At 45.4% G+C, this 14,128-nt stretch overlaps 1 protein-coding gene across 2 annotated transcripts in view; it reads right to left on the bottom strand.

Moving 5' to 3' along the window:
- The window catches only part of LOC118232304 (A disintegrin and metalloproteinase with thrombospondin motifs 20), a 92,825-nt gene that overhangs the window by 47,505 nt on the left and 31,192 nt on the right, over positions 1-14,128 (bottom strand). For both annotated transcript variants that reach the window (XM_035427190.1, XM_035427191.1), the window contains 2 exons: positions 12,293-12,434; positions 10,813-10,917 (listed from right to left, as the gene is read on the bottom strand). In XM_035427190.1, coding sequence (XP_035283081.1) covers positions 10,813-10,917; positions 12,293-12,434 — 247 coding nt within the window. The remainder of the gene's footprint in view (positions 1-10,812; positions 10,918-12,292; positions 12,435-14,128) is intronic.

Here is a 14,128-nt window from a genome sequence, read left to right as displayed (position 1 = left end):
TAATAGCTTGATTTATTAGGTCCATTAAGTACTTTCACATGAGGTTTTGCCAATACACACGAAAACCCAGCGCACACCGCGGCCCTCCGGGACTAGAGTCTGACATCCCGATGCAGGTCAAAACCTTTGGCCATGGCTAATAAACAGGTATTCAACAGGCGGCCATTTTTTTTTTCCCAGGGCGCACTTAGGCAGTTAAGACGAGCTCATTCGTTCTGACAGCGGCATGTCGTGTGGAAGCGTAAAGGAAACTTCTAGACTTAACGAGCACCCAGTCGCTCCCGTTGCCGCTCCCGCCCCCCTCCCCATGCCCCCCCCCCCCCCCCCCCCCAGCACTTTTTGTGATGTAAATATGAACATTTGGGAAAGGGTTCACGCACGTGAGGCGAACATGCTGCGTGCTCAAAGATCACCGCCCAGGGGTTAAGGGTTCTTATTTTTCTAAAAAATCACCCTGGAAACCCTCTCCTTTCTTCCCGGCCGGCAGAGGTCACGGGGCGAATTAACTCCTTCCGTCACACTTCACAAGAACCGCATGTTCCCAAGGCCTTTTTGCGAAGCATGTATAACCCGTTTGTAACTAACAGCTTTATGAACAATTAATACACAAATACTCCACTTCCCACAGGTAGCCTAAATAAGGTATCGCACATGCTATGTAGAAAGCTGCTCTCAAACATCACATTGCACACAATGTCATTTTTGACACAAGGTCAAAGATCCCACACGCCAGGTACATGATAAAAGACACACGACTGTGGTTAAATTGAGAGGGCCCTACTCAAGCCACAACCCTACAGGTCCTTGACAGAAATCAGACAGAGGATGACTTTAAAGAGGATCCCACTAAGGTCCTACTCTGTAAATATGTACTCCGGACAAATTACAGAGAGCCCTGCTCAAGACACTACGCTGAGCGTTCCTCATTAACTGAAGAACTGAGGACAACTTAGAGTGCCCCACTCAAGATACTACACTTCAAATCCCTGATAAAACAAATACACACAGGATGATTTACAGAGGGTCCTACTCTAGACAATGTAGAGGATTGCGATGTAGGCCCTTCATTATAAATAGGACAGACGCAGATTGGAGCATACTGGAAAACATTTTTAAATGTAAATGTAAAAACAGGCACCCCACGAAGACACACAAAACATATGTGCCTGCACGATACAGCAAACAGTAAGAGAAGGAGGGGAGCACAACAACTATGGCAAAATGCTGAGACAAGAAGGAATCCAAGACAGACTTCCAGAGTGAACTAATTCCTGGAAAAGGTTGAGTTGGAGAACTCTTTTAAAATGAAGGCAGAGAACAAACTTCTCCATACGCCCTGAGTCTCAAAGGAAGACGTCAGGTGACGTCAAAGCGTCAGTTTCTCGTCTTTCCATCGATTAAACCAAGAATGTAAGTTTTCTGCCTTCATCTTAAAGAGCGCTCCAACTCTTTTCCAGGAATTAGTGCACTTTGGAAATCTTTCTTGGATTTCTTTTTGTCTGTGCCAAGACAGACACTCAGGCTAATTTACAGAGCACCCCCGCTCAAGACGCTACACATTAACGCTCTGATCAACACGAACACTGAGGCAGATTTCACTGCAGGGGCCTGATGGGTCACATGAGGCTACCCTTCAGGAAATACCTTTGTAAAAGACCGCAGGCTTCTCGCCGTCTCCAGCACCCTGACCACGGTTCCACAACACACTCCCACTACAACCACTGCCCCCATTCGGGAGCTGGATCAGAGCACACAGAAAACAGCCTCGCCCTCTCGCAAGGTTGGTGCAACGACCAAAATTTGTTCCTGCCCAGAAGACTCGAGCTGACCCGTACGCACATTAAAAACTGCGAAAGCTACACTTTCGAAGCAATTACATCACCGCGCCATCAGACCGCTCGCCAGGCCGACAAAGACCACTTCATCCGAGCTCACTTAGCCAGCTCACCTTTCAGCGCAACCTTCCATTTGAACAGCTGGATATATTTACCCAGGCAATTTGGGCTAAGCCGCGCCCGCTCAAGGGCAGGATGGCTCCGTGCCACGCCGGGGCCTTGACCGTGAGACTGAACCTTGGGGGTTTTTTTTTTTACAAAAAAATAATGACATTAATAAAGACAGGGGTTATTAATCAAAGCCCCCCCCCCCCCCCCCCCCCCCGAGGGGGTCTGGAGCTCCGGTCTGGCCGGTGCAGAGGCGGAGCATTAATGCGTGCCGAAGGCTGACCGTGACCGCGAGCGAACACCTGCAGCGCACGGACCGAGTTCTGGCTAGCGCTAGCGCCAGCAACCGCACGGCAACCGTTACCACACAGAGTGTGACGCAACGCTAATGAAAGGAAGGGGTCAAACGGGATATCATTAATGACAAGCAGGTGTTGATAGCCCTCGAAAGGACCTCTTATACTGACGAGAGGCAGGCCCTGGGTGATTGCACTCCGCTATCTTGCTTTCGTCATCCTTTATTGAGACACCGACTCCTTCCTGTTTCCCCACCACACTGCAATCTTCTCCATGGCAACCAAATCATGAACAAAATATACACTTTCGAGTGAATAATACGGACACGCTATTCTACTCTTATTCTACTCCTGACCGGCTTTTAATTCCCTAGTTTACCACTCCAAATGAGCGTTGAGGTCTCAAGTTGACCTACACGGTTAAATTAAGTTCAGATGATTCAAATGAAATATAAAAAAGTATCTACCAAAACACGTGTGCCACCTCGCTTGATAAAAGTTACTACAGTAGGCGATTGAGGGTAAAACTCTAAGCTAACATGAAACCAAAATCTAACATTACTAAAATCATAAATTTTGAACAGATTTGACAGACATGGTTTTATAAGAAGCTGTAAATAAACCGGGTCAACCACACACTAACTGTCAATCATAATTGAAATTCAATTAATTTACCAAAAAAATCCTCATGCATAGAGCATCATGGGCACTGAATTTATGAGTTAATCAATCCATTGAAATTCACTTCCTGCACCAACTGAACTGAAATGGAACTGACCGCCAAACCCCCCCCACCCCCACCCCCCACCCCCCACCACCCACCACCAAACCCTGTCACAGCAAGTCCCCCTTGATTTCCTCCCCCCCCCCCCCCCACCCTCATTAAGGAACATGTATAGACATTCTTGCCCCTCTTTCGGTCTGAACACTTGCTGTCATCCTGTATGGATTACAGACCCCCCGAGAGGGTTCGGGGGCTGGAGCCCAGAGACAATGCCCCAAAAGCAGCAGGCCCCTGGCGGGATTAGCGGACGGCATTCTGCAGGGCTAGCGAGCGGGGTGTCACCCCCACGCCGCTACACCGGTGGTCCGGGACACCGTGTTCTAGTCTGGAGGCACAAGACCACCGGCATGCTAACCCCCCCCTCCCCCTCCCTCCTCACTACCACTACCACCACCAGGCCCCAAAAAACACCCTACAAGGGACCTGCTGTCAGTCAGAGCCAAAGAGCTTCAATCCCCTTCTAAGAGAGAGAGAGAGAGAGAGAGAAAGAGAGAGACACACACACACCTCACATCCCACTCCCTACTCTTCACTCTTAAACATCTTAGTTTTGGTCTCAAAAGTTAAAGTTAAAGAAAAGAATGAGTAAAAATACACAATCAAACTATGTCCCTTGTGTGTGGAGCATGCATATGGAACAGTGGTCATTACCCGTTGACACGCACAGATTTTAGTCCTGGGAAGCACTGAGTAGAAACAGGCTTTTCATAGCAGAGCGCATATTTTGGTCCTCAGAAGCACTGAGCTAAAACAGGCTTTGCAGTGCAGGGCAAAGGTTTTAGTCCTGAGAAGTACTGAACTGAAGTAGGCTTTTCATAGCAGAGCACAGATTTTGGTCCTCAGAAGCACAGCGCTGAAACAGGTTTTGCGGAGCAGGGACCACGTCTGAGGCTCAAATTCAGCTTTTCCTCGAAAGGAGCAGCCCGTCACTGCGAATGAAGTGGGACATTCAAAGGCCAAGAGAGAAAAGACTCCCAGCTGTGGTAGCATGTGTTTTGGATTAGTTTTATAACACACAAACAAAGACACACACCTACCCTCAAACCCACCCACCCACCCACTCACACACACAAACAAATACACACGCACATGCACGTGAACACACACAAACAAACAAACACACATAGGCATCTGTACACACACACACACACACACACACACAGTATATCATGGCAAACCTTTGCACTTTAAATGGCTTAAACAGGTACATTATTACAAGTTAATATGGGACATCTCAACACTGAAATATATTAATTAAGTCATAAATGGGCAGCAAATAAAGACGCACTCAAAAAAAAAATAAAAAAAATAAGGTTCTCAACACCTGCAGTGATAAGCTCAGGGACACGGCGGCCTGTAATTGGGAGACTGTGTCCCTGGGCCCTGGGGGGGGGGGGGGGGGGGGGGGTGGAGGGGGAATGAGAGGGCAGAGAGGGGTGGATTTAAATACCTCTCAGCCTTTCATTTTAACACGCCGGTATCCTCCGACCGCCCTTTCATCTCTCTCTCTCCTCCACACAGCCGGCCCCAATATGCGCGTCCCACAATCCCCCTCTGCTCAGGAAATACATGCCAGCTTGGATATCTCTCCACTCTACAGGGGTCTGAGGTGGTGGGGTGGGGGGGGGGGGGGGGTTCAACTCCATTTATAATTCTGTCAATTCAGGAAATGAAATGAAATTCAGTTTGTTCAATCCTAGGGAGTATCTCCCAATAGAATATTCAGACCAATTTTTTTTCCAAATTCCTATTTCATTGCACTGAAATGAATCCCTCTTCAGATGTAGAGGTAATTTTTTCATAGTTCAAATTCAGTTCAATTCATTCAACAGAAAACCTCCCCCAAAACAATATATTAAGACTTTTTAATTCACATCTCCTCTCACAGGGACGTTGGTTTCGATCTAACGTTTGAACCATCAGTGGCGGGAACATCGCCGCGGTAATCATGGTGACTCATAACCACGGAGTTGCAGACTCAAATCCCAAACTAAGCATAGCTGTTGTACGCTTGAGCTAGGTACTTAAACGTAGCGTTGCATTACTTTACACTGTATTCATTTTGAACACGGCACCATCCAGAGCAGCTTATAATGCTAAGGAACTTAAGTGCACCCACTTCAGTTATATGAGGCTAACCACACTGTTAAACCAGAGACAGTATGTCAACATTGGAGAAGCACTAATCCTGGTTAACTACACCAACATAGAACCATAAAGCCATCATTATGAACAAGTATAAGACGACGAGAGGTATTTCCAACAGTAATACTAAAGCCAAACTACACACTGTGAGTCAAGCGTTTAAAATTGTATGGATGAGTGCACCTTTCAAGCGCAGCAATACATTTAATCTACCTTACCAGCAATGCACTGTGAACACACCATGCCAGGAAGTTATCAGGATTTCTGGAACAAACCTGCCATTTTACATGTTTTGCGTCTATTATGCTATTTGTTAACACTCTGAAATACAAGCACGTGCAGCTTAAACTATACTTAGATAATTCCACACAAGAACACCAAACGCATATTTTTAACACTGAAGACTGAAGAGGTGAAAATGTACGCACAGGAAAAAAAAAAAAAAAACAGAAAAAACAAACCTCTCATTTAAACGTGTGTTTGAGTAAAGGCCTGACCACAGAGATGGGAAACGGCTGAGAATGTGACCCGTTAATTTCGCACTAATGACAGCCCTGAAGCTCGACAGGAACAGCGAAGAGGCCCCGTCAGCTCGGCATTGCATCAGCCGCCGCCGCGTTGCCATGGAAACGAGCACGTCGAGCGCGCGGCGTCCAAAAGTGACCAGTCAACAACAAGCAACTCAGGTATCAGCCCTACTCATAACAGAGAGGGCCAATCATAACTGGAACTGTGCAATTAATCTGTAAATAAACAGACAATTTTCCAGCAATGAACTCTGAGCAATGCAGTGCTGAAATAGTGCAACAGGGCTAAAGCTTTCCTATTCTACATGGCTTATTGGTCAACATGGGCTGAAAACACAACTTCCTGAATGCACATATAGCTTGGAATGAACCCACACTGATATAAGCACTATTGATTGATCTTGCTTTGAAACACTTTACTCTGTAAAAACCAGTAAAATTGGGGAAAAAAATAATATTGCCAATCACTGGGAATTTTCATCAAAACATGTTATTAAGTAAAATGCAATAATCATTTTAAAAATAAGCAAATACCGGAAAATAACGATCCGTAATCCGCAGAACTTGCTGGCGTCTGAAGGGTTAAAATATTTGAAATGAACAACCTGACCCTGGTCTGATTATTGGTCTTTTTTCCTCCTCCAGAGATATTTGATAAGGAACCCCAGTGACTTATAGCCAGTCTGCATTATTATAAAAATGAAAACCACATGCAAACCCATGTGCAAAAGACATGCAGTGTATGTCAAAGCTTCACATAGGACCGGACTAAAATGCCACTTTCAGAATGCAAAAACAGCAATGAATTAGTTCATCAGAATCTATCAATAATCTGAGTACAATAAGTTTTGCATAATTTGACAGACATCTAGAGCGGAGCCACAAACATGGGGGGCTGCTACGATCTATAGGTGAACAAACTACGGGAAAACCTAGGCCTGGAATGACCCTCAGCCAATCAAATCGCACGACTAGCTCGACCTGACGTGAACCAGAGGCCGAGAGCAAGTGAGAAACGTCTGAAAATACCACAGGACCGACCTCACCTGAAATAAAGCACAGCCAGAGGCCAGGGAGGAAACAGGTCTGGCGGTGAGCTACGTCCAATGACAACTGCAGGACCAAACTGACCTGAAATGAACCACGTATCAGAGGGGCCAGGAGAGAAAACCAGGTCGGGAACGAACCACAGCCAAACAGACAGCAGGGGCACCAGTACCGGAATGTCCTTCAGCAAGAAAATCGTCTTTTGAAATTCCACAAAACTCCCGTCTGTAATTGGCTGAAACCAGACCAATTAGAGGTAACCGAACACCATTCCGGAGGCTGCTCTGGACACTGTATGGGGCCTTACTTCAAGAGAGAGCAGTGTACCGTCAGCAGTCAAGGCTTCCATGAACGCCCAACTGTTTTTCAGGTTATTTTGAACAAAGCACTTCTTACTTTAGTTCTTTTTACAAATCATTTGTGATGGTTTTTTTTTTTTAGTTCTACGTCTCTAATCTCCAATAAAAATAAAATAAATAATTAATAAAAGTGAGCATTAAACATAAATACATGACAAAACTATATAAATTAATTTTACATTCATTTCAATTGGCTGAAATAAATAATTCAAAAGCTAAAAATGATAACATTTAATTAATTAATTAATTTTTTAACAAAAGATACTGCACATATACTTTGCATTTCCCAGGTCTTCTGCAGCTCCACTACATGGGCCATTTCAGATTTTGCAACGCTCTACACTTCCTACCACCAACGCAGGCCTCCGACAATACCCGCTCTTAGAAAACACGTCTTCCCACAAGCCAACGAATGCCAAAACAGGCGACCTTTTTTTTTTTTTTTCCTGGGGGGTGACCATAGCAGGCCCGGGGGATGAAAGAGGCAAGATTCATCATGCTTGGCGTTCCCCAAACCATCAGAGAGCTTTTGAAGAGCGGTGCAGGAGGAGGAGGAGGAGCAGGAGGAAGAGGGCAGCGGCGGTATTTATAGACAACAAGCGATGGGCTGCCCTCGTTAGCCCACGGCCCACTGGGCCAGATGACAGGAAGACCGACCCGGTCATGTGACAGGATTACTAACTGCAGCACACTGCGTGGGGACTGGTTAACAGAGGACAACACCCTGACCAATAGAGGCCCACCGAACTCAGAACCCCATACAACCAATGCAGAGTGGGGGGGAGGGGATTCATTTTCCCCCTCATGTTATTTATGGGGAAAGCACAATAATATATTACGTTCACAAATGATTCTGATTCGTTTTTTAACAATTCCTCCTAAAACTGCTAAAATAAGATGCTTGTAGTTGTATGTTCAATACTCTAATCAGCCTGATCTAGGATCAGTCTCTTGCTCAGTGAGTTCTTAAGGACTACTCCTAAAAATGCCCCGAAGGGAGAGGGGAGGGAGAGAGGAGGGGGTGAGAAGGAGAGAGGGACTAAAGTGAACCAAAAAAAAAGTCTAAAAGCCACTCAGGAATTCTTTAGGGACTTTTTTTTCCCCCCTTTTTGATGGAGCACATCGAGGCAAATATTTACAAGAGATGAAGTTAGCTTTTTATGGCCTGAAATTACACAGCGGGCCGAGGCTAATGAGAGATTCATGGAGGGCACTTAGAAAACGGGGCAGGGGGGGCAGCCAAAACAATGGCTGGCTGCAGTTTTCCCCCAAAAACTCACTTCACGGGGGCTAGCTCGGGGGGAAAGCCGCCCCACAGAAGTGCTTTAATCAGCCAAAAAGAAGAAAAACAGTCCTCGTTTCTCCCCGTGTGTCCCAAAACCGTCACCTGCCTGCCTGCCTGCCTGGACCAGGCATCCCACGACTCATGGTGTAGTCCCCAAGGAGAGCTCCAAATCAATTAGAAACCACCGCAGCTCCGAACACACACACGGGTGCACACACACGAACCCCCACACACACACATGCTCAATACACACACAGAAGTACACACAAACACACACGTATGCGTGCACATGCATACATACAGACACACAAACACATGCAAGCACACGCACACACGCACTCATACATACCCACACAAGCACACACACACAAACACACACACACACTGTCCAGGATAATGAACAAAAACCAAGGGGGGAAAAAAACAGCCCCTGAGAAGCTATAGAGATCCCCAATTAAAGCAACCCGCTCTCGTAGCCTACCCACATGAAAGAGCTCTGCTGAAGCAGGTGAACAGCCCCCCCCCCCCCCATCCCCCCATCCCCCATCAGCTTCCTCCACATCAAAGACCTGTGTCAAGATGACATGAAGCACTCTACACTAAAAACAAAGGTGGCACATAGCGGGGGGAAAAAACGTCCTTGTGCATTTGAACGACGCGGCTGAGAGAGAGTAGCGGCTGACTTGAGAAACGCTACACTCCTCAGGCTGAGGACCCCCCTCCACCACAGCCCCTCGAGGAGATTGAGGACAACTTCAACCGGACATTCCTCCATTTTATTTTTTTGCTGTCACGCGTTTTTCATAAGACAGCTGATGCAGAGTCCCAACCTTTGGGATTTCTGATTACGCGGCTTTAGTCTAAAAATCTATAACAAGGTTCGGATAGCAGATTCCCATTGAAACTTTTTACTTTTTGAAGGCCGTGATTTGGGGCGGCTTTGTGTACAGTAGGTGCTAGAGATTAATAATGAATATGATTTTAGGGTTCTTGTCTTGCCAAGGTATTTGACCACCCATGTTCCACAGTTAATCTATTACCGTCATACTTTTTTAAAAATCACTTTGTGTTCTGTGGACCTCATCTTCCAATCTCAGTGCTTTAGCACTAAGTTTAAACACTGAAAAATGCTGTTTAAGCAACTGTGACCTGAACATTTTCTTGTTTCTCTGGTTGTCATCAAGTGGCAGAAGGTAGTCATAGCAACACAGCAGGCAAGACCACACAAACAGTTTGCCTTCAGGATTTGAGGAATCTCCCACGATTAATGGAAGGCTGCCATACTGAAACACTGAAAATGGTGTCAAACAACCTGGAGCGAGTCCCTGTACAGGTTCAAAAGGGACTCATCCATTACACACAGTCTGCACTTCATTATTAAATGTGTGGAAATTCAACCTTCAGAAAACACGCAACACTGGTAGGATGGAGAGGTTAAAAGATCGCAAACTAGTATCTCGCATTCAAACAGAAAAACAAACACATACACACACACCCAAAATTCCAAATACAGACGCACGCATGCACGCACGCATGCACACACACGCTTGCACACGCTGAAATACACAACCACACACACAGACGCACACACACACACATTAAAAATTCCACATACAGACACACGCATGCACACACCCTTGCACACACTGCAAAAGACACGCATACACACACACACACACACACACACACACGCGCGCGCACTGAAACAGACACACACACACACACACACACACACACGGAGAGCGAGGATGCGGGCAGGAGAGGGTTAAGCGTGTGAATACTCAGGGCCTTTGTGAGAGACTGCGAGTCCCAGCCTTCAGCTCCATTACCTTCTCACCGCTGACCCACTCACCCGCATTTTAAAGAGGTTCGAGGTCACGGGTTCAGAACAAGGTGACTGGACTGTGAAGGGCGAGCGGGGATCCCCTTACAAACCCCAATCTGCATCTCCCTCTCTCTCTCTCTCTCTGTCTAAGACCGTTTCCCCCAGTGCAGAACTCAACACACCGCCTCAGCTAAACCCCTCAACACTGAGAGACGGGCGTAGGATGAAAGAGAACAACAGCCTTAGGTTTATATCTTGTTATGGCCAAGAATTACAAGCAATTATGTTACGCAATTTTATCACTTATTTTTTAACTCCACAACAAGCGCACACACTACACAATAGGCTCTCCTCACACAGATTATGTAGTAAGAAGTATGCTTCGGTCAGTTCTTTTCTTGTATCCACAAAAGTGCAGTTTAGTCTATATTTTGAACGGCATCACAATTCTAGAAGTAACTGTCAGAATGCAGGCCACGGACCATAGAATAACCTTTAAGAAGGCTTTATTAAGAATTTTTATTTTTTTAATTTTAAAAATGAAATACTGTGAGAGAGTGAGTGTGTAAGCATGAGTGTGTGACGTTTAAATGTGTCCTACCATTCCATGTCCGCAGTCAGTCCCGTCAGCAAGGGGCATGTGTTGCGTGCGACACCCTTTATGTTCCCCCTCGGCGCTCGTGCACCACAAGCGCTTGCACTGTTTCTGTCAGGAAGACAAAGAAGAGAAAAAATGTCAGCTTTTCATTTTTCTCCCCAAAATCAGGTGTTTTTTTTCAGGGCGGGGGTGGGGGTGATCACTCTTAGCACAACTCCACAACTCCCCCCCCCCCCTGCTGGAGTTGAACTCAACTGAACTAAATAAATCACAAAAACGAAAACCCAGAAAGTCCGCAGACGGACTTCTCTTTGCCAACTTGGCAGCTGCCGTTCAGCTGCTGCCCTGAAGTTCTGAACGTCCCGACCTCAAAAAAAAGAGGAACGATTGTACGTTGAAACGTGTCAGAGAAAGGCCCGGAAACATCCGAGCCCGCACATCCGCAGGGCACGCTTTCATCCCTCGCTTTCTCCGACGCGGTTGGAAACAGAAAAAGCACCGAGGCTTTCCGTCCGCGACTCCGCCGCCGCACGAACACGACGGCGAAATTAATTACCTCGGAACAGCCTGCTCTTAGAGGGTTTCGTACGGGCGGGGAGTCATTACAATATACACTGTGGGCCAATATAGAACACAAAAACACACACACACAAAAATAGACACACCATGGCAACTTCCAACGGACACGGCCTTGACACGTTTGCTTAGAGATGATCAAAAGGGTGGTTCAGATATTTAAAAAAAACTAAAATAAAAAGAAAACCAACTCTTTAAAAGGCCAGTTTTAGAACCTTTTGAGAAGAAACATTGCTTGTCGTGAATAGACAAGTTTAATAAGTCTGCTGACGACTGCCACAATTTCCAAGACCCAACACGTCGAACTCAGAGCTAAAGTAGAGACGAGAGCCGCTCAACCCAACTCATTTTTAATTGGCTGCTATGGAAACAGACATTTAATTTGTGAACTGTATTTTTGATATTGGCTGTGTTCTAGCCTTCACTCAGACACATTCTAGGGTACTGTCCTAATGTTCTAAAACATTCAAACTGAACAACCAAATTAAGGACAGAAGAACACGAGAATAGGCGATTTACCTACAAAGTAGTTTATTGCACTCACCATTTACGAACAAACTAGAGTTTCTAGTGCTTGCCATGTACCAGCAAACTAGAGAGTTTTTACCGCTGGCCATCTAACGCTTGCCATTTATCTACAAATTCAAAAAGGTCTAGCAGTGCATCAAGCCAGGACTTAAAACGCCAAAGGGTCTCCTGCTTCTACTACATGACCAGGCACAATTAAGGGCGCAGTCAGCCAGGCAGTCAGGAGATGAGAATGTGGTCAGAAGGTGTGGTGATTCTGGTGATTCACTGATGTGCACTCACCAGATCAGAGAAACCGAATCACCGTAATTGCTCGAAGCGAGAGCCTAGCCAAAGCTTCCTGATTGGTCGTGTAGGGAGGGGCGGAGACATGCCTCACCATGTACGGGCAGACCTGGGACCCGGGTCCAAACATGAGCTCGCACTGTCGGTTGGCGTTGTAAAGCTGGCCTGGTAGCTGGGTCGGGAGGTCATAGGTCCTGGCGGTGGGTTCATCCAATAGGCACTCTCCATATCCAGTGCTGAAATCACACGGATGAAGACACCCGAGGTCATCAGTTCATTTCTCAACTTCTCGATTTCTTAACCATTATACAACCTGAATGTCTCCAGAGACTTTTTTTTTCTTGGAAATAAGTCCTGTCATGATGGTTGTAATACATCAAGCCACAATATATATAAAACAATTATAAATGTACAATTTATGCCAACACATAGATAATGTAAATACAGTGACAGATATTCCTGAAATGAGTACTTTTAATGTTTATGAAGTCCAACAGCGATATCAGATTCTCCAGCTTCATTGACCATGGAACATCACAACTAAAAACCCTTCTGCTAATATCAGTTCTTAAACTTGGCACAGAAAAATCACACAACTGACTGGGAATCAAATATTTACATTTGGAGAACATCTGTGCAAAAAAAGGAGTACCAGGATATTCTTGAAGCTGGCCAAATACTTCAGAAAACATTGTGGGGGGAAAAACGGAAAACCTCAAAAGCTATTTAATTGGAATCAACATTCATCACTGCCCACTCAAACCACTCCTGCTCCACATGCGAACTTAGCCCTGCCCACTAGGGGGAGCCGAGTCAGATTTGGCAACAATAAATAACTACAAAACCACCTTATTATTTCAAAAATAAAACAGATGGTAAGATACAGGAGAGTGACTGTTAGCTTCAGCCCAAAAGAAAACCAGGTTCAGTAGTAGACTGGCATGACAATTATTAATCTGTTTTTGTCATGTGATGACAAGTTTGGCTCTTTTAAAATCCCCTCTAAAGCTGTAGTGTATTATCCTGATTCCAGTCCTTATCCCAGCTCTCCGTTTCTGCTCATCTCAGCATTAACTGACAACAGCACAAAAGAGGGTCATTAGTTATGATTATCATACATTTCCATTTTGTTTTTTATAGCGTAAATCAGACTCACTTCCTGTCACTTCCTCTGTCTAAGCTACGACGACAGGTGTTTTGTTTTTTTCCCTCCATAGTGAATGAAAAACCAATATGCAGACAAACACTGTTCACTGTTTCATTGTGGGTGGTCTGCGTTATGATTGTATAATGCCTCGGAAAGATCAGAATTAGCAAGCTACCAGAAGTCAACGTCCCTGGAAAACAAAAACAAAAAACCTTCAGAGTCTCGACTCTTGGCTCTCTGCTATGAGAGAGAGGCTGTGATTTTCAGCTGACCCTCCCCTAAAAAAAAAAAAAAAAAAGAAGCAAACTGTGGATTTGGATCGTGAAAGAATTTGCAAAATGCTGCAGGTTAATTATTTCAACAAGTCAGTGCTGTCAAGATTCAATGCATAATTGCATCTGGACCACACCTCAACTTAAGACACACACACACACACAAAAAAAAAAATAGCCTACAAAAGCAGTTTTTTAACAAAGCGTTTAGGAACACAATAAAACCCCATGGATTTGAACCCTTCTAAAACCAGAGAGGTCACAACAAAACACAGGAGAATGCCGTTCACCTGCACACAGGAGAAACTACAGCCGGAAGACAGACTTTTCTTTTCCCATTCACAGGGCGATAGGAAAAAACAACACGGTGTATGATGGGTAATTACGGGACATGTTGCTGCCGCTTTTACAATTTGTCCGTGCGTCAAGGCGAGCCACCTGCTTCACGCCAGCTGAGCTGACAACCCTAATAATTACCGTGGCTTACGTTTGGCCGCTAAAAACACCTTTC

The sequence above is a fragment of the Anguilla anguilla genome, chromosome 7, assembly GCF_013347855.1.
Source record: "Anguilla anguilla isolate fAngAng1 chromosome 7, fAngAng1.pri, whole genome shotgun sequence".
NCBI classification, from domain to species: Eukaryota; Metazoa; Chordata; class Actinopteri; order Anguilliformes; family Anguillidae; genus Anguilla; species Anguilla anguilla.
Note: the sequence above shows the minus strand (reverse complement) of the source record. Positions and strands in the feature narration are given on the sequence as shown.